The sequence below is a fragment of the Dermacentor albipictus genome, chromosome 6 (assembly GCF_038994185.2).
Source record: "Dermacentor albipictus isolate Rhodes 1998 colony chromosome 6, USDA_Dalb.pri_finalv2, whole genome shotgun sequence".
Taxonomy (NCBI): domain Eukaryota; kingdom Metazoa; phylum Arthropoda; class Arachnida; order Ixodida; family Ixodidae; genus Dermacentor; species Dermacentor albipictus.
The window spans coordinates 90,342,161-90,363,587 of record NC_091826.1 but is presented as its reverse complement, the minus strand read 5'-3'; the positions used below and the strand labels follow the sequence as shown (position 1 = coordinate 90,363,587).

General features: G+C 43.5%; 1 protein-coding gene across 1 annotated transcript in view; it reads right to left on the bottom strand.

Moving 5' to 3' along the window:
- LOC135912395 (uncharacterized) overlaps positions 1-21,427 on the bottom strand; it is a 120,776-nt gene that overhangs the window by 68,288 nt on the left and 31,061 nt on the right. Inside the window, exons 3-4 of the mRNA XM_070541017.1 lie at positions 12,185-12,451; positions 328-692 (exon numbers count right to left, since the gene is read on the bottom strand). Coding sequence (XP_070397118.1) covers positions 328-692; positions 12,185-12,284 — 465 coding nt within the window. The 5' untranslated portion in view covers positions 12,285-12,451. The remainder of the gene's footprint in view (positions 1-327; positions 693-12,184; positions 12,452-21,427) is intronic.

Below are 21,427 nucleotides of genomic sequence, written 5' to 3'. Positions count from 1 at the left end.
TTCAGGGGAGAAAATTGTATTTAATAAAAGGTGCACAAGCGAAATTGTGCGACTTGAAGATTTTACGTGTTTGAAGACGGACCACCAAAAGCGAGAACATTGTATGCCACCAAACATTTTTGGTAATGGGAAATTCTTACAATTACTGGCCTGTGATGTTGTTAGGACCGTCACGTTGCAAAGCGTGTGACGCGAGGAAGATGGAGGAGACGGTGCATGATGAGCAAACACATGACAATTATATTAGACGGCGCGTAAACACGAAGAATATCTTAAAATAGCCCCACACATACACGGTTGTTCGTAAACAGAAAAAAATAGTCTCACGAGGTTGCGGTTGAAGTCCGGAATGTGGTGACACGTAGAGTCCTTGAGGTGGGACACTTGTTCATCGAGTGATGGCCGGCGTGGAATGTCAGACGCAGCAGCACGGGACAGGAAAAGGTGGACGGCCCACAGCTCCGTAGACGAGAACAGGCCACTCGGTCCCCCGGTCACCCGAACCTCGCGCGTAGAAGCGGGTTCCAAGATCCCGGCAGGCCAACCTGAGGCCTCGTGCAAGGCAACGACCCGAGGCACTCCTCGTCTCGGCGACGGACGCTCGCTCTCCCGAACGTCGCGCGTAGATGCGGGTTCGAGGCTGCAGCAGGTCGTTCCGGGGTCTCGTGCCGTGCAACCACCCGAGGCGTTCCCTGTCCCGAAGACGGACGCTCGGTTAGGTGAACCTCACCGGTGGATGTGGGTTCCGGAGGCCCGGCGGCCCTAGTCGTGCCGGCGTTCCAACCATCTCCGTTGCGCGAGCCCCTTTCCATGCGCTGCACGAGCCTCCCTCGTCTTTCTTTTCCTCTTGTTGAGGACGGCCGCAATGTCGCCTGCTCTTGCGCTCGGTACTTTGTGTGTACTTCTTCACATGGCCCAGAAACTTACCATTTAATCACATAATTTAATTTGTTTATTGTACCGTCGTGGTTTTACGGCATTGTTGAAAGGAGTAAATGATATCTAATCAAGGAGAGGGAAACTACAGTATGCAAAAGAACTTTGAGAAGATTAAAAAAATAATGAGTTACTCGTTTCATAATTATGTGATCCTGTCAGATGGGTGCAAATTGTTCAATGTATTGTTGCAGTGCGTGAGTAAATGAGGGGACATATTTATCACAAAGGAGCAGTGTTCCAAATTTTATTACCATATTATTGTAGTACACGTTCACGTATACCTTATTAGCGAGAGGAATGTTCAATTTACTAAAAGATAATTGTCTAGGGCAACGTGGAGTGCAACGCAACGCTAGGCACAAGAAAAGGATGGTTTTATTTCGCTGTGATGTCTAAGGAAGAAGCCACCACCCTCCGGAGACTGTTAAGGAATAGATATGGTCATAGAATTATCATACATCGGATACACCCCGCACAATTGTCATACACATGCCGATTCGGTGATGTACCGGACACCCTATAACACGCAGTGTTGGTGTGCCAGCAGTGCGATAAAGGCACTCCAGATGAAGCTACCGAATCGCTACGCTTCTGGCCCTGGCGACAAAGAACTCATTATTACGATCATCAGTCATCATATTACAATCATTATCACGAACAGAATCGCTGTAAGCGACCGAAGAAACGGGGGAGGCAATGCTAACCCCACCGAGCCTGGAGAATCAGCAAAGTTGTGCGGACAGATCACGTGCCGCGCCATCAGCCAACAGCTTCCTGGACTGAGAGAGCCGAACACCTAGGATGAAGAAAGGCCAACTCATACCTGTTTCGCCCAATAAGCGTTTATTCCTCCTCCTGAGTTAACGCACGACATCCAGAAGCTAATTTGCAGCAAACACTTTCAATCGGCGATTGGCAGTGTGAGTGGTTATATATAATGACTCCAGGGTATTCAGTTGAGCATCAATTCTTTCCACCAGGATTTGGAAGGCGACATATTTTATTTTTTGTGGGCGTGTGTTAACACTTAGCATATTTCATACCCATTGGCCGATATCTTTTTTTATGTCGACGTTTGGTTTCAGCTCAAGATGATCTTCATTAATAGGTCGAACTATCATGCATGCATCCTCAGCCTAGATCAGCACATTAGAAGGCTTCACTACGTGCAGCAAATCATCCACATCTAAGGCAAAAAGTAATAAATAGTCGGCGTGCCATTTTTGCAGGAACACAGGTGCGACGGTACCGCAAAGAGCACGACATACCGTTCATTATGACTGATTGGTAAAGATCGTTAAGGTAATTCCAAAAAGCGCAAGCATAACCCCCGACAACCAGAATCTGGTAGTTTATTTGCTAGTACAGAGCAATCAACAATGTCGACTGCTTTGAGAATGACAGGTACTAACGTATCGTAAGTCAAAGCTGTGTCCTAATGGTGATGGAGGCAGCCTAATCTGGTCTGAAACCATGTTGTGATGAGAGACCCCGTTAACCTTTGCGATATATTTATAAACAAGGTTTTCAATGATTTCTTTAAAAAAGGTATGTATGCTCAAGAGTAGATTGGCATGTAATTAGACGGGTGAGAGCGATCTTACTTTTAATATATCGAAACAACCTTTGATGTTTTTACACAAGTTCGGTGCTTTGCTGCTTCTACAGAATCACTGAATAGGCGGCGTCAAACTGATCCGAGAACGTAAAGGTTTTTTTTACCGACGCTTACTTTTACCTCATCGAATCCTGCCGACTTTTTATGATATTCTTAACACTGTAGATGTCGTTTCTTGAACGTTCATGTGGTGCAGTGAAACAAAATTGACACTAGAATTCTGAAGACTACGTTCATTACTGAGCTCCACAAATTTTGCACCTATGAATGGACCAAACGAAAGAAATAGACGTTAAATAATAAAATCGTGCTGGCAGCAATAACATAAGGAAGTGCCCTTGGTGCACGATGATTTCGAACGGCTTCATTCACAATTGCTCAAGTTTTCTTTTTTTTCATTTACGGTTCGCCTGTTCCACTGGAATTTCGCAATTATCCTTTTTAATCTCTTTCGTCGTTCCCACATACTTGTTGCGTATAGCTTTTAACTGGCGTCAATAAAGGTAGTGATCTTTTTGGGTTTTCCATTTACCACACCACTAATCCATGCTCTGTATGAATTCGGCAATTTTTTTTGTCATGCTGAGACATACAGGCGTGTCACGAACGATTGGAAGCTTTTCTAATCCGTCTGATTGCACTTTCAAGAGCGGAAGTGAAGTTTAAAGATTTCAGATGATGTCAACACGCTATGTCATGACCTATACAACTTATAATAATATCTATAAAATCTTGTTGTCTATTTTCGTTACACACCTAGGACCATCACCTTTTTCTACTGGGAATTGTCGACACCAAAAATAATGGCAAGTGATCGGCAGTAGACTTAGCCTATACACAAGGTAAACTAGTGTTTTTTCGAATTTGTAATGCATGATCCATCGAAGTAGCGAAAGTGCAGGTACTCTGACGAGATTGCGAAAGTGTTGTGATTTTATAAGTTTGTAAAGTCATCATGACCTGAACTACTGGTATCAGTGTTTATATCATGATCTGAACACCAGCTCGTCAATATTCTTTTGGTTGGTACTCTTAAAGTCGTTTTATATTTGTCAAGAATGCAGACGTGAGGTTCACGGAATGTAAGTGATGATTCCGAGAGTGATGAAAGACTCAATAGCATACATCCCGCATGAAGGTGGCGGGAATGTTGTAAATACGTGCTGCATATTGTAAAACGAGAGCTACGACTCGCCCACAGAAGACAATCGCACGACTGACACACCATTGCGTAATCACGAATAACAAATATTTCGCCCTTCTTTGCCCACGTTTCAGTGACAGCAATGATGCCAAGGCGTTGCTGCTGCTAAGATAGAAACGAGAAAAGGTGATTCAAATTTTTGTGTGCTGTGAGTGTTGCCATGGAATATTGTCATGCATCTGTAAGAACAGTTGCTGCCAACTTGTAAATTCGTAAGCGGCATTTTCAGTAGTACGTGGTATTAAGTACAGGCACGATCGAATTAATTACGCCACATGACAAATTAGTCAATTTTTACTTTCACTGTCCTCCTCATAGTTTTTGAACAACCCCTTGGCATAATAATGATTCCGAATGCCTGGGGATAATTGCCACCAACTGGAACATCCATTATATCCTAGCATAAGATTTTTTTTAGGACTGTATATGCTTCATTTGTCCTCCTAACTTCACTGAGCCGTATTATATCCCATTTACTGCCCTCTAATAGCACTGCTAGACTCGCCTCACTAGATAACGTTCTAGCGTTAAACGTTGCCAGGTTCAGATTCCGATGGCGGTCTGTCCGGATCCACGGATTCTTAACACCCTCTGCAGCGTCATAGGTCTGACCGCCGCCTGGGTCAGTTGCTTCGCAGCTGCTGGGGACTGAGGGCCGGGGTTTGATTGGTGTACTCATATGGGGGTTGTGGCCAAGTACTGCACCAGGGTGGCCAGTCCCGCTCTGGTGAGGGAGTGCGTTACCGTTCTGGTCACCGGGATCAGGCCGCATTGCAGGCCTGTTTGTGCAACTTCATCAACACGCCGATTTTTTTTTTATTCCAGTGGAAAATTGCGCGGCACCGAGATTCGATCCACGGTCCTCTTACACACGAGGCGGATGTTCTACCTCTACGCCACCGCTGCGGTTCTGTGTTACAGGGGCTTACGGAGAGACGAGAACTAGGAGTCGGATTCCTGATTAATAAGAATATAGCTGCTAACATAGAGGAATTCTATAGCATCAACGAAAGCGTGGCATGTGTTGTGAAACTTAATGAGAGGTACAAATTGAAGGTCGTACAGGTCTACGCCCCTACATCTAGTCATGATGACCAGGAAGTCGCGCAGCTTAGTCTCTTCCAGCTTCGGCATTCCTTAGCTTTGTGAAATTGTCTACCGCAGTGGAAACAGCATCCTAATTCCCGTAGTTTCTCATTTTTCTCGTCTAATGTTAGTTCGTTGGGCAGACATCAACCGAGTATGTTTGTCTCCGCAACTTCTATGAAGACGTGGAATTGGCGATGGATAAAGTCAAAGCAAAATACACTTACTGATAGGCGACTTCAATGCCAAGGTAGGCAAGAAGCACGCTGGAGACAAGTCAGTGGGGGAATATGGCACAGGCATTAGGAATAGCAGGGGAGAGCTATTAGTAGAGTTTGCGGAATAGAGTAATATGCGGATAATGAATACTTTCTTTCGCAAGCGGGCTAGCCGAAAGTGGACGTGGAGGAGCCCGAATGGTGAGACTAGAAATGAAATAGATTTTATACTCTGCTCTAACCCTTGCATCATACAAGACGTGGACGTACTTGGCAAGATGCGCTGCAGTTTCCATAGGATGATAAGAACTCGAATTAGCCTTGACTGAGGAAGGAACGCAAGAAAGTGGTACATAAGAAGCCGATCAATGAGTTAGCGGTAAGAGGGAAAACAGAGGGATTCCGGATCAAGCTACAGAACAGGTATTCGGCTTTAACTCAGGAAGAGGACGTTAGTGTTGAAGCAATGAACGACAATCTTACGGACATCATTAAGGAGTGTGCAATAGAAGTCGGTGGTAACTCCTTTAGGCAGGATTGCTGGAACTCTGTACTTTAGTGAGTCTGTTGACGAGCTGGAAACAGTTGTCTCCGTTTCTGTATCCTTCTGCTTCCATTTTGGGTCCCACATCGTGGTGATATGTCGCCCCTTGCATCTCGCACAGCTTAGTCACTTCCAGCTTCGGCATTCCTTAGCTTTGTGAAATTGTCTAGCACAGTGCAAACGGCATCCTAATTCGCGTAGTTTCTCATTTTTCTCGTCTAATGTTAGTTCCGTTGGGCAGACATCCACCGGGTGATGTTTGTCTCCGCATAGTATACCACTCTCTGGAGTAAGTTTCACGGTTAACACACATGCAGAACCTTCGAAATGCTCATGAGATTGTCGTTTTGTGGTGTAGGCTTGTTCTATATTGTCTGGAGTCGTCATTATAGACTGTTCTCGGCTTTTTAATTCAAGGCGCAAGAAGTCTAGAAGAACGGACATTTCGTTTATTCTGTCACTAGTAACACCTGCATTTGTCGAAGGCAAGATGCGCTGAGCATAACGGAGTACCATTTCTCGCGAAGGATTTTGTTTTATAGCTGTTTTCTGATGTGCTCCATATTCTTTTTCTTCGACGCCAATTGTATGTAGGGATCTCACGCGAGTCTGCACTTCTTCGTGCATTGCAACCTTTGAAGCACTTCGAAATCTTCGCAAGAACGAACTTTACGTATGTTTAGAAGACGACGCATGTGGTCGTTAACAATCAGGGACTTCAGACCATATCTATCTTTGAGAAGTTCTGTAGCTGTGCGATTGCTCTCGTTAGTTGTGGATAGGCCTCTGATGACACCTTCGATTTTACTCATCAAGTAGCCCGAAGATATAACAAGTTGTATACGTATGGGATATATCGCTTTTGGTGAACGGTATACTCAGATTGATCACAAAATTCTGGCCATTTAATGGGTTCACCCTGAAATTTCCGCACATCGAGCTTAGGTAGCTTAAAGCGTGAGCGTGCGTAGTCATTGTTTGCAGAGCGAAAAAAACACGTTCAGTGCGGGATTTCGCGGGGACGATAGATTCTTGATACTGTCCTACGCCTTTGAAGCTCATCCTCAAGGTTATCATCGGTAACATGCTCTTCTACTTGGTTATCAAGGTCCGTAAGCATCGATTCCTTTATCTTCAATAGGTTAAGATGGTCGGTCAGCTCGCCAGATGTTGGTTCCGTCTGCATAAGAGGTGTCATGTCATTGATGATCCTGGTGACGGACGGCCGCTCGAACGGTAGCACGCTTCCGTCGTAGTCTTTCCATGTCGTCACGTCGGGAATCAGAGGCCTCGTGATGACGTGGTTCGTTCTTCGATTCTGTAGCATCGTCATCGCGTTGATTGCGTCGGTCGGTCCTCCTCTTCATGGAGCTCGCTTCATCGTCAGGGGTCTTCAAATGTAGATCTAAAGTCCTGGTCACGGCACCATTTTGTTGAAAACCAGGAAGCGGAGTCGAAGTAGAGGACGTCTTGTTTATTTGCCGCTTGCGAATACAACTAAAAAAATGCAGGCGCGCGCTCGTCCCACGCTCGCTTCTAACTTCGTCGTCTTCCCTCTTTTTTCGGAGCATAATATTTAACAGTAGTGGAGGAGGATTAGAACTTACGACCTTCAGATTAGAGGCCCGGCGGTCTACCTCACCTCCTTGCCTCCGCTTCCGTCATATAGCTTTACATGGAACAGTTCTAATGGGACACCTAACCAGGGGATTTGAAGTTCTGACCATATGAACCGAGCAACCGAGATAGCTCAGTCAAATAAACCGGTAGGTGGTGAGGCCACCCTATGGCGCAGGAGAACATCCAGAGGATGCTACATGTCTAAAGCTCACTTAAATTATCCGCCATAGATGGAGAAAACAGGGCGAAGGCGGGAGATAATTCAACACAATATGCAAAACGAGAACAAGGAAGAAAGCAGGAGCCAAAGGATCAACTTTGAACACAGAACGCGCGTTTTCCCCGTTCTATAATCACTTCAGTATGCGAAACCATTCTTAAAAAGAAAAAAAAATAGGTTCGGAACCAGCACATCAAACAACGAATAAAAACAAGAGACCAGCGCACGTAGTGCAGTTCTTGCAGAAGTTTGTCACACAATCTAAAGGAACCGTCAAATATATATAATGTTAAGTTACTTTCAATGCCTCGTGCAAGCTCTCCTCGATATGCATGCGCATGTAAATGTTCTAAAGGCGCGTGCAACACTTGCAACACCTATCATAAATATTGTTTCACTGACTGCAGGCGCCACGTTATCTATCAGATACCGCAGAGCTGTGGAAAAAGCTTATCTAGGAGAAACGAGAGTGTTTCGACGACAGAGCTCGCCAACACAGCAGTAGCTTAAAAAATTACTTTGGGATTCATTTAGCAGGACAGTGTAACAAGTGACCCTGCAGTCCCAGATTAAAAAAAATCATAGGGAAACGATAAGGTAAGTAGAAAAGGGAAATAATAGAGGCATATCACATTAAAAAGGACGGAGATAAATGTGTAAGCGCGCCCTCTTTTGCTGTATCGAAAAAGAAATGGCTTTTTTGCATAAATTATGATGGTCATTTTGTAGATATATGTCTGACTGGTGTACACATGCCTGTGCTGCAAAACGTATAAAATGACTGGATAATTTCAAATAAACTTCCGGTTGGCAGTCAGCGCTTGCCTATGATATTTGTTTCTTCGTGTGCTTGTCTCATTCGTGCTGTTCAACGTCAGTTCTATACAAAAAGCAACCATCCCTCAACAAGATCTTACGAGTTTTCATTATTTGGTCAACACTGAGCTCAATTAAAAAGGCTTCTAGTCCTGCGCGTTCCATGAAAAGCTGCAATTCGCGAATATGTATTTTCCATCGACGTAGTTTAAAAACTACAATGGTTAGTGGTTGTGCGACTTTGATGACAGGAGGTAAATGATCGTTGCTTTACGAGGTGCCCAGTTTTGCCAATTTAAACTAGTAAGGACACATGGTGAGGAAAAGCTAACTCCAGGACACTAAAGTAGCGCTATGTAGGCGAGAAATATGCTGGTGTACTTTATTTTGAAAACTAAGATTATTGGATCAAATAAAATCAATAGCTGCCCGTTTTATCGATTCTATCGCTGTCCCAAAGGGTAAAATGGGCATTACAATCTCCTACTAAACAAGAAGCTTCGGCCACTGCTCTCTTAAATTTTCCAGATCTGTAACTGTAAAATGAGTATGGGGTGGAATAAGTTTTGAACAAGCGGTGAGGGTTTTATGCAATAGAACAGTCACGGTTACAGCCTGGAAAGAGGTATCCAATTTTCCAATTCTGGCAAAAGCGCCGCTCTAGACAGCTACGGCGACTTCTTCCGACAAATGGCTCGAATGAATGAATGATGGTTTTATTATTATTAGACAACATATAGTACAAGGCAATAATATACAGGAGGAGGTCCCGAGGTCAAAGACTGTAATGGGACCTCCGGTACAGTGTATAAGTAAAAATGTAAACAACAGTGTCGAATATGCCTTCTACGGGAGCGTATTTATGATGTCATTAATATCAAGTAGATCAAGGCTCATTCTTTTACCATTCGAATGAATGATCAAAGTCATTGCAAAAGGATCAAAGCTATTTTCTCGTTGGTATGTGAGCAAATATGTAAGAGGCGACATGTAATCAAAGCATATTTATTCTGATCAAGATGGGCAACCGTTCAGACAGCGCTTCGCTTTTTCGGCGCAGTTAAAAGAAGTCATGTCCTTAGACCGCTTCAGCAGGCACTGCTCCTTTGGTGTTGATAACGCTGGGGTACTTGGATCAACCTCTGTGGCATTCTCCTAGGCACTGGAGCGTTGAGAACAAGCCTCTGAGAGGCGAGTCGCCGGTCTCGGAGATCGATTCAGTCTTAGGTACCTACGAAGCCCTACCTACCTACGGGTCCGTTGTGGATAATGATAGAGCAGCAGTGGCCACTGCCATGAAGAAGGCGGATGGCGCTGTAACAGCAAAACCATGTGTGACCGGTGCAGACCCCAGAAACCGATGTGACCGGTGTAGATCCCAGAAACCAATGTGGTGTTGCCCCTTGCCGCGCCATACTGACATAGCTTGTTCGAAGTAAGTGACAGAGCGTCTTCCTCGCTTCATAGAAAGAGATCCCATTCACTGTGAGTGCAATCATTTTTTACTTTACTCCATAAAGGACAAGATTGCGAACAAGCTGCATGATTTCGTTTGCAGTTTGTGCATTGTGGTGAAGCATGTCCGAGAGATGACCATTGACACTACACTTTGCGCGTGTTGCTTTACGTCTGCATGATTGTGACGCATGCCCGAACCTCTGGCACTTTAAGCACGATCTTGAATTCGGCATGTATGACCTGACGTCGGTCTTTTCATACCAGCATCGATTCAACTGGGGAGAATACTTGTGCCAAAAAGAAGTATAACATGTGTGATTTGAATTTCTTTGATGTTTCGGTTAATCGTTATTCTCTGGACGCAGACGCATCTGCGGAGCTTCCGCTCTGAAATTTGTTGTTTTGGCAATGTGTACGTACATGGTGGATGCTTCAAGTGTTAGAGGCTTCAATTTACACGTTCTGACATAACTTGTCACACCAGGACATAGCGATCGTAAAACTATGGCTATATAGTGTACACAATAAATGTCGTGAAAGGCTCTACTAGGAAACCAGATCAGAAAATATCGCAGCGTTGCCGCATAGTGTGAAGGTGCTCTAGTTATCGGGATACGAATTGTACGTGTCCAAAGTAAGAATGATGAAACAGCGCGAAAGAAAACAGTCTTGCATTAGGAGAGACACTACTTATAAGGGAAAACGAACCTCAACTTTAAGGTTTCAACAGCGTAGCTTGTAATGAGTACGTGATTTGGCACCTCAAAGCTCAAGTTTGATTAGGTTCACGTGTACAAGATATCACGACTTATCAAAAAAGCTATTTCTTCGCTAAACAACCTTACTCACGCCAGACTCATGAACATGAGTCTTGCAGTGTGAAATGCCTAAGGTATTTTACGCAGCTGCTGATGCCGATGACTCGTGATTACCGATGCACTGCTAAATGACGATATGCTACCACGGTGTCGGCAATCACTCGACAGGTGAGATACCAGTGCACCTCACAAACATATGTTGCTCATTGGGACCTATGGCTCGCACCTTTCATGGCAACATTGCCACACCATATTGGGGACCTACGACTACGTCATCGCGACCAGCGCACGCAATAAATCAGCTGAAACATTTCCTCCTTTGAAGCACAAATATTCATGATTCGTCCAGGCTTCCGTTGCTGTCGAAAGCAAAAATGGATTTTACACATCGATAACAAAACATTCTTGTTGAGTTAACCTTAAATAATATGCTCAATGTATTTAGAGGCTCTTATGTTTAGATTAGTAAGTTTATTTCAAGGAAACTTCCACTTTCTGAATACAGTGCCCATCGTGTTTTCTTCGTTAGTTCCTAACTTGCATGCTGCTGACAACGAATTTTCAAAAAAACGTAGTTGGTAAACGTTGTCTATTATTATTCGCGTTACACTCTGCTAAATTAAAAATTAAATTCTGTTTGTGCGTGTGAAAACCACGACCTGATTATGAGTCACGCCGTAGTGGAGCATTCAAAAAAAAATTTGAACCACCTGAGGTTCATTAACGTGCAACTAAGCCTAAGTACACGGGCGTATTCGCATTTCACACCCACTGCAATCTGGCCGCAGTGGCGGGATTTGAGCTGGCAGTGCTTCTCGGAACGACTGAGACCCGTGAAGGGTTTTTTTTTCGACACGCCTAATAAACTTTTATTCGCCAACCTCGTAATATTGGGCATAGAGCTACAACGACGAACATATTGTCTGTAGAATTAATCTGTGCTTTATTAAAACACAGTGCTACATTGTAACTGAATGCTGCCAATTTAAAATTGCATTGATGCTTCGATGCTCTATCATATTTGTCCTGAATATCTCGCAAGATCGCACACCTGCTACAGCACGCTATCGTCGCCACTTTTTATAATTCGGCCGCCCAATGAAAGACCCCATATACGAAAATGATATTTCAAGCAATGCAAATTCTGTCTGACCACTGTACTTACTAGTGCCCCAGAAACATCAGGAAGATTTGAGATTTTGAAAAAAAAATGAAGTCTCAATTGCTATAGTGTCATTCTAACGCACAATGCAGAAAAAAACAATCATCTCTATGCGTTGTCTCATTCATATTCATTATCAATATGTTTTTGAGTGGTAGGCTGCCAGAGCACTAATATATGCATTGATACTGTGAGGTCTTTTTCTGTAGAAGACAAGAGTTCAACATCCTGTGTGCTACATACATAAAAATTCTGTGGAACACTGAACTCACTAGCTACTAAAATCTTTAAGTGTTCAAGTCAGCAATCTGTTACATTGCGTCCTTTGTGTATCATACGGTAAAGAGGGGTGTTCCAAACGTTAACCACGGGGAAAACGAAGAGCTTCCCATCTTCGTAATGCCAGTCATAATGCTCCTGTTGAGTATTCTGACGTCATTTCTTCCTGATTTCGAACTGGGTGCTCACAGACAATACGCACCCACTCCGTGTGTCATGTGCGCACCAGGCCCAGTCCACGTAAGTCTGACGATAGGCGTTCCGTCGATCTCAACTTGCCCTTCGACAGCTCTCAGGTCCATGATACTAGCAGGAGGAACATCACTCCGCCGGAGGTCCCTGGTGACCTTGAAGGAAGCGCCGCCTGTGATTCTCTGGAACGGGCGCGTGGGCTCCAAGTCGCCTAGCAGGGTATCCTTGAAAGCGTAGTTGGCTGGCGCTGGTCGGATTGGTACTTCCTTTGATGGCACTGCAACCCGCATAACAACAGCATTACTACCGCACTAACTTTAGGCGCGGCAATCTAGGGACGAACTTGAAAGGCAAGAATATCTCTGGTCGCATTTGATACCAACACTGTGTGCTGCATAGAACGTCCGTAGAGTACCTGCATACAATGACCGCAATAACTGACTGATACATTCCGCAGATGTACGCATGCTGTTTCAAATACAGCTTGTTGAAATAACTTCGTATTCATGAACGATTTGATGTAATATGACGAGTTTCGGCCACGTATGATGCGAAGATGCTCAAAGTCAAAATTTCAGGAGGTGCGGTTGCGATGTGTTTCTTTGCCAGAGCTGCTACTGATTGCAGCAATCTTTGAAGCGACAAGTTGAAACAGCCCACATAGGCACACCACAAGTGTCAGTCATTACACTGTTATGGTTCAGTCTCGCCGCGATTAAGCTTCCGGAACAACTCAGTGGCATTGAAGGCTTAAACCATGCAATATGCACCGACAGTACAACGTTATAGACAGAAGCACCTAAAACCCGCCAGCCGCAATCCTTCCTTCTAGAGGTAGGTGCTCAATCAGATAGAACAGCACCTCACCACATGCGGTCGCCAGTGCACCTCCAAAAATGTATCTTTAGTATATTGCATTAGGCTTGAAGCAATTGTGCTACGTCTATCATATAGGGCGTCCAGGCTAGCGCTCACTAAACTGGTCAACGTAAATAAAAGAATAAAAGCATGGGGCACAATGCAATTTTAAGACGTGAGGTATTCATGTCACCATACCTCTCGCGTCCAAATACCGCACGTCTTTTAATTGTCTCTTGCACCGTGTTTTTAAACTCTTTCTTATTATACAGCTTGGTGAAGATTAGTTAGGGCACACGCTATATGATAGCCTACACCTTGTGTTAGGATCGCACTATTTATAAACTGCTGGTGGTCATCATGTGGCAATTCATTCATGATTGTTAGACAACTCACCATCTCTTTCAACCAGGCTAAGGCACTCTGAACTCCTTCGTTGCTAGAAAAGTTTGAGAGTTGTGCTTTAAAGCAATGAAAACCTTGTCTTCATATACGAATATACGTAAAACACTTGCACAATGTTAATCAAATTCTAGGTCAGTCTCCAACTAGCTGAAAAGGTGCGGCGCATCAGACGCGCAACCCACGAACCTATGCGCGCGCCACAACGCTGCACGGGTAATCGTTCAGTGAGGATAAAAGGAGTCGGCCATATAAAAAAATCCTTGCAGAGGCACCAAAATATGAAATAATGCAGTCGTACTGATCTGAAATTCTGTCATGCATTTCCTATGTGTACTTCATTACAACCACAGCCAATTTCTTGCTTTGAATACGAAATCTTAGTGACATCCGAATAACTATTCTTTAATTTTTATATCTCCATGCTGCTTCACGAGCTGACCTTCATTGATGCACATTTGTTGTTGTCGTTGCTAAACTGTGGAAGCATTATATCGCGATTAATGATTCCTCGGTAGCGTTTAGAACTATAAATTCCGGCCATACGCAATATATGTTAGTTACTGCACCTGCGAACCGCCCGGGGCTGTTTATATGAGTTTAGAAGAACTTTTACACTAGTGTCGACCAAACACAGCCGATCTTTATCGCAAGGCTATCGCAATGAGCAAGTCATGTTATCACAGAGATTCGATGGAGTTGCCAGTGAACTGGCCTAGTACGAAGCAGCACCGGATGAGAAATAAACTCGGTCAGTTGGAAGGATTATGTGTTTTCCTTTCCGTGTTAATCTTGAGTTTGACCAAATTTTGTTTGAGTGCGATAACAGTTGCAGCAGTGTGTGTTCAGATAAGGTAGCACTTAGAATAGTCAGGAGTAGATTTCTTTTTTCAGTGAAAATTTTATATGACGAAGCTTATTGCCTCTCTAGAAAGAAATCACCCTTTGTTTTCCGGGGATTTCTGGGGAGAAAATGGTATTTCATTAAAGGTGCACAAGCGAAATTGTGCGACTTGAAGATTTTACCTTTTTGAAGACGTACCACCAGAAAACTAGAACATTGTATGCCACCAAAGCTTTTTGGTAATGGGAAATTACTACAATTACTGGCCCAAAAACTTACAATTTACTCACATTATTTAATTTGTTTATTGTACCGTCGTGGTTTTACGGCATTGTTGAAAGGAGTAAATGATATCTAATCAAGGAGCAGGAAACTACAGCATGCAAAAGAACTTTGAGAAGAGTAAAAAAAATAATGAGTTACAGGTTTCATAATTATGCGATCCTGTCAGATGGTTGCAAATTGTTCGATGTATCGTTGCAGTGCGTGAGTAAATGAGGGGACATACTTATTGCAAAAGGAGCAGTGTTCCAAATTTTATTACGGTATTATTGTAATACACGTTCACCTATACATTATTAGCGAGAGGAATGTTCGATTTATTTAAAGATAATTGTCTATGGCAAGGTGGAGTGCAACGCAACACTAGGCACAAGAAAACGATGGTTTTATTTGGCTGTGATGTCTAAGGAAGAAGCCACCACCCTCGGGAGACTATTAAGGAATAGATATGGTCATGGAATTATCATGCACCGGATACACCCGGCAAAATTGTCATGTCCATGCCGATGCGGTGATGTACTGGACACCCTAGCACACGTAGTGTTGGTGTGCCAGAAATGCGTTAAAGGCACTCCAGATGAAGTTATCCAATTGCTACACATCTGGCCCTGGTGACAAAGAACTCTAATCATTATCACGATCAGAATCGCTATAAGCGTCCGAAGAAACGTGGGAGACAATGCTAACCCTACCGAGCCTGGAGGATCAGCAATGTTTTGCGGACAGGTGACGGGCCGCGCCATCAGCCAACGGCTTCCTGGACTGAGAGAGCCCACCACCTACACTCTAAAAACAAAGGGAGTGCCGGGCACTCTCTTTGAGGGAGTAGCGGCTTGTCCCATATTTCACTCTCTTTTCGAGAGTAGATCGACCCTCTTTGAGAGAGAGTAGGTCAACTCCTGTTGACAGAGTTTTGTTACTCCACCGCCAGGGATTGCTAGTACTCTTCCGCAGAGTGATAATACTCTTCCCACAGGGAGTGCTAGTACTCTTCCGCAGAGTGCTAATACTCTCACCGCAGGGGTAATGGCACTCCACCAGACCGAGTACTTCTACTCCCCCAAACAGAGCGCTAGTACTCTTCCCAATACCCTCTTAGCGAAGTCCTGGCCACGCATGCAGGCAGGAAATCAGATCAAATTAGGGTCGCTGATATACCGTTCCCTAGGCGGCTCCTCAGAGTCAGTAGTCCAATTCCAAGCGGCCTACAGAATAGGCGTGAGCAAAGTTCTGCAGGATTTTAAAGTCATTTTTCCTGGCTATTTGCTGCCTACCATGAGGCGTGACTGCTCGGAATCGGCCTATGCGTATGCGTCGCGAACGCCACTGCGGACGAAAAAAAGCTAATTAACATTTAATCCGCAATTATCTCCGCACATTTCACAATCAGGAGACATATAGTCTAATTAGAACACAATAGTCGAGTGAATCACATAGTTACGGAGAACCACATTGCTCTATACATCACGTGGATTCGAACCCGCGTACACTCGCATCTATACAATTCAAAGCGCACATCCTAACCATTACACCACAGAGCCACCACGCTCAGTCGTGTTGTTTTAGAGGTTATATATATAACAAATGTATTTGAGGAATCGGCTGCGGTGGGTGGAGTTTCTCAGCAGTGTGCTGTGCTGTTGTGTACTGGAATACGTTTGCGTTTGCATCATTTCCATTCCTTGCTACGACCAACGAAGGAATACAACGTAGACGACGACGTGAGAACTATTCACGGCTTGTCGTCACCCCAGGAAAATAACAAATGTGCCGTTCAGCTCACGATCGAGTGCTTTTTCAGTCCATGCATTATATGTTCTCCGAAAATACGCGGATACAAAGTATCGTGCCAACCATCCACGTATGTGAATTTAAGTCACGCGTATACTGGTGAGCATGTCTGTTTATTTTTTCCGCCAGTTCCATTCGTATGTGGTTAACTGCGACGCCAGTACCAGGCATTTCGACGTGCCTCACGCTGCCGTGTAGGCGTTCTTTTCAAGTGCATTAGTTTAAAGTTCGGTTCAGTCCGCTGTGAGCTATTGTCCTGCATTAGCAGCGGATCGTTAGCGTTTTGAAGAGCATGCATTCCGGCATTTGGAGACTGCTTATGCCGATAGCCGCGTCACATGCATTGGCACGCATGTTTAAATGACTAATGTGTCCACTTGTTACGCGTGCACTGCTCGTATCCGGTGGCAGTGCTCGTTCTAAAAGCTTCGAAGACCATCTACATTCATACGTGTGTTCAATATATATGCACAGGATGGACTTGTCGGTTAGTTGGTTGAGCATTTTAGAAGAAACAGCACAACGCAAGGACGACGCAAAAACATGGACCACACCACGAAGCACTGGTGTGGTTGATGCTTTTTTTCATCCTGGTGTTTGCGTTGTTCCTTCTTGCACGATACACGCACACCACAGGTAGGCAAAAGTTTAGGAGCATAGGACGTTAACTTTGTTAACCCGTTTCCTCTCAGTGTCAATGGCACAATGCGTTGCCCGGAATTGCGCACGCTTACCCTCATATTCAGAAATGCATCATAACTTGAAGCCCATGCTTGACTTGATCTAAATGACGCAAGCCGTGAACGCACCAAAAGAAAGGCAGTGAGCCTCTGGGGATGTTCGCACCAGGCGTCGTTTATATAAAGTCAAGCATGAGCTTTGTATTAAGATGCATTTCTGAATATGGGGGTTAGTCATCTACTTCTCACAGAAAATGTCGAAGAAACGCCCACCAAAACCAGGCACATTCGTAAACTTAACTAGGCAATACGAAGCTCCATAGAAAAAGAGTGGTATTAAAAGCTTTCAGTATTTTTCTTTACTCCAATATGATGCTCTCTCCTGGCTTCCATGTATAGAGATAGTGCAGCGTTAGCTAAAAAGCATGAATTTCCAAACTCCATGCCAAAATGAGCTTGTAAAATTATTTAGGTGCTAGAATCCAGGGTTTGTAGCGATCCTTGAAAACCCTTTATTTCTAAAATGCCATTTTGAAGGCATTGAAAACCCTGGAAATTTTAGAAGTACTGGAAAGTCCTTAAATTTGTACACTTGGCTAGACTTAGCAGACATTGCCAAGCGTTTTTTTTTTCCTTCTGTGACACACTTCGCATGTCACAGAGAATTGTCTGTGGAGGTAATAGAAAGAAAGCGACATCGTTAAAGTTGAAATTACAAAGGAGCTGCAGATACCAGTTTTAGGCACACGGAACCGGCGACAAATGTACCTGGAGGAGCAGAAGCAGGAAGCTCAACAGTTGAGGCATTCAAAGAAAAGCCGTGATGAGTAAATCGAGAGCTACAGACACAATAAAAGGAAATTACAAACGACTTGCTTATTTGGTGGTGAAAAGCTGAGGCAACAGATGACATCACATACACTGTCAAACCAGAATGTATTCAAAAACTGCAAATGTTGCAGGCCCAAGTAGTTAATTGTGCTATTGCAGAAAAACTTTGAGCGCTTTTTTGAAATGCTTCCTTGTGTGCGTTTAGTGTGAAAGGCAAATTAGCAGTCTTTCAAATGTTTGAAATCAGTGAAATGCGATTTGTTTTGTTTTCTTTTGTTTGCATTAAAGTTAACGATGCTGTTGAACAAGTTATTGCCTGTCCAAACTACTAAAAAAATTGCACGAGGTCCTTGAAATTACTGTGTCGGGGCCTCGAAAGTTCTTGAAAACCATTGCATTTTTTTCTTCAATATTGCTACGAACCCAGTAGAACAACTGTCATGGAGTAAAAACCTTGGCTGAACAGGGGCTTATACGAAGAGCACAGGAAGACTAGAAATGCAGTAGTAGGCATGGAGGGCCCTGAAAAAAATGTGCCACATCTGCTCGTCTGCCTTATGTTTCTGCATTGACTATCCCATTTTTAATAGAAGTGCACTTACTGTTCTACTCCAATAAACGCAACATTACCAACTCCAGTGTGGGGCAGTCCTTCAGCCAGTGCAGAACTCTTTCTGTACATCCCTGTCAGCTCTGTCATTTTTCCAGCATTGTAGTACAAGATTTGTTAAACTGGTTTCGCAGAATATGAGCAGTATACTCTTAAATTAGCTGTTTATTTGTATGCACAAGTTCAGGTCCTCAGTTTGGTTGCATGACAAATTGCCATACCTCAATAGATACAAGAAAAAATGTTATTAGAGTTTAATAACATCCAAACAGTAATAATCACAACAATATAATGACACATTTCTTTTGGTACGTATACAGCCCATGTCTTGGCACTGTATAAATTCAACTATACATCGCAAGTACTGTGTCCTGACCACTGTTATTCACATGTGTAAAACCATCACAGCAATTCTTCAACAAATATCACAGTGATTAGTGACATACACTTTGTAACTGCTTTACATGAGCATAATGTATACAAATGGTCCCTGTGTACCTACACACGACTAGTGCCACCCGAGTACTATTACTCACAGGTGTAAAACCAACAAAGCAGTTCTTTAAAAATACCATAGCGCTTAGTGACGTACATGCTGTAACTCCCTTGTAAAAGATTAATACAAACACGTGAGCACACAGAAAGCTAGCAGTGCGCGTACATGGAAATACCACCACCTCAATACTAATTCACAAGTGTACAACCAACCAAGCAGTTCTTTAAAGAATATCACAATGCTTAGTGACATACAATTTGTAACTAGCTTATATAAGATTTATACAAACATGAGAACCTACCCAAAGCTATCGGTGCACCTACATGGAAGTGCGGCCATCTGAACACTATTATTTGCAAGTGTAAGCTCAACAGAAAAGTTCGTTATAGTGACGCCCATTTTGTAACTGCCTTATACAAGCTTAGTGCAAGCACAAGAATGCGGAAAAAATAAATTAAAAACTTGCTCTATGAATACACAAACAGATCAACACAAATGGTAAACACCGCTTTGAAGACACGTGACCGTGACAAAGCGCAGTGCTGTGCCGGTTGAAACTGCCATCCACAAAAGTATTGAGCAATGCTTAAACCACACGCAATAAAGTGCTGAAAGACTGCATCTGTAACGTACCTATTTTAATTCAAATTTCTTGAATATAGGGCTCTCTTGCAGATAAGGCATCTGATCCAACTGACCTGATTTTACACCTGCTAAATGCATACGATGCACTCAGGTATAACTGGTAATAATAATTATAAAAGGCATTTAAAAACTTGATAGTATGATGAAGATGCATGACTAGAAAAGTTCTGTCCCGCTCGTACTTGATAAAAAGGTGTAAGTACGACACATGTTCTTTTTTTCCGCAATTTTTGCATTAATGGACACCCGGGAACCTCGAACCCACAAAAAAAGAAGATACTGCTGTGTTAATAGTGTTGTGAATAATTTTTTGTGAAAGTTTTTTACAGACAAGTTGCAGTCGTTTCTGGAGGTCGAGCTGTATCATGCAAAATAACATGGAAAGTCGTCACATGGGAGCATGACACTACGCCATAATGTTCGTTTCAGTTGACTCTCTTGCCCTACAAGTCAGTGCTCACTGTGACCAGTGATGGAACAGCAGTGTCTGTGTGATTTTCATCACACTTCTGTCCTATCCCATCTTTACCAGAGTTGGCGGCACATAGATACCCAAATTTCGATAGTGTTGCTTTCTCAGGTGGTTGTTTTTGATTTGCTCAATATCAGTTGGCACTTCAGCTGCATCAAACTTCTTTTTTACCTCTTCAACAACAACATAAACAACAATCTTATGACACCTGTGTTGTCCTTCTAGTTGCCTACAAAGAAAAGTTAATCTAGCAACAACACTGACAGTCTCTACTATCTTCTAATGGAGAAGAGGTGTGTCCCACCATGTGTTCCACGTTGTTGTCGCTATGTAGGCTGGCTGGGGAGGCAACAACTGTAATATGTTTGCATATTTTAAAGTGATGCTTGTACTGTGTTATAACAGCTAACTTAGTCTTGCACTTGCTGCACAAGAACACCGGCTCACAGTCGTGGTGAAAAGCTTTTGTATGTTGAGCAAATGAGCTGTATGCACTACAAAAAAAGTCATAGTGATAGCACACATGTTGCTCTACCAGGCCTGGTGCGGTTCCTTCTGACACTGCTGCTGATGCTGACACACTGCTGCTTGCCTCGAACGCTGTTGCAGCTGCAGTAGACATGACCCTCTCTGTATCTATTGGTGCCGTGCCACCTGTCATGGTAACTTCAGGTGGTATCGGGCTCACTTCTGCAACAGAGATGTCGTTTGCCCCTTGAGGGCTCTCGTCATCAGGGCCAATAATTTCGTAGGCATTGTCTCCTGCATCGAAAAACCAATAAGAACAGCCTGAATTAATAAACATAGCTCTAAAAAGTACGGACATCAAAACTTAACCACAAGCTTTGCACATCAGTGACCAGGCTTAAGGAATAATACTTGCAGGAGGAGTTACACAATTGTGTGCATACATTACAGTTAAGCCTCATTAGAAGAGATACTCAAGAGGCACGGGAAACATGTCTCTCGAAACCAAAAATTTTAAAACACTGAGGAGCCAGACTAGATCACCTTATTATGCATCATCACTAAAGTATGTTTAAATATATCTGAAGGAATAATTGCTCAGGGTGGCTTAAAGGGCCCCTAAACCACTTCTTGATTCATATGACATAACTCTGACACGCCAACTCATATTAGCAAATGCACAGGCATGTCCAAAACAATAAGCGTATGCAAAGAAGCGACCTTGCAATTGTAATTCCACACAGCGGCCGTTATATTCGATGCCGATGCATAACTAGCTGCTCGACAATTCACCGAGTTCGTAGACATAAGCATCCTTTCAGTTTCGCACCATGCACGAAAACCGCAACAGGAGACAAAACCAGACCTACCTATA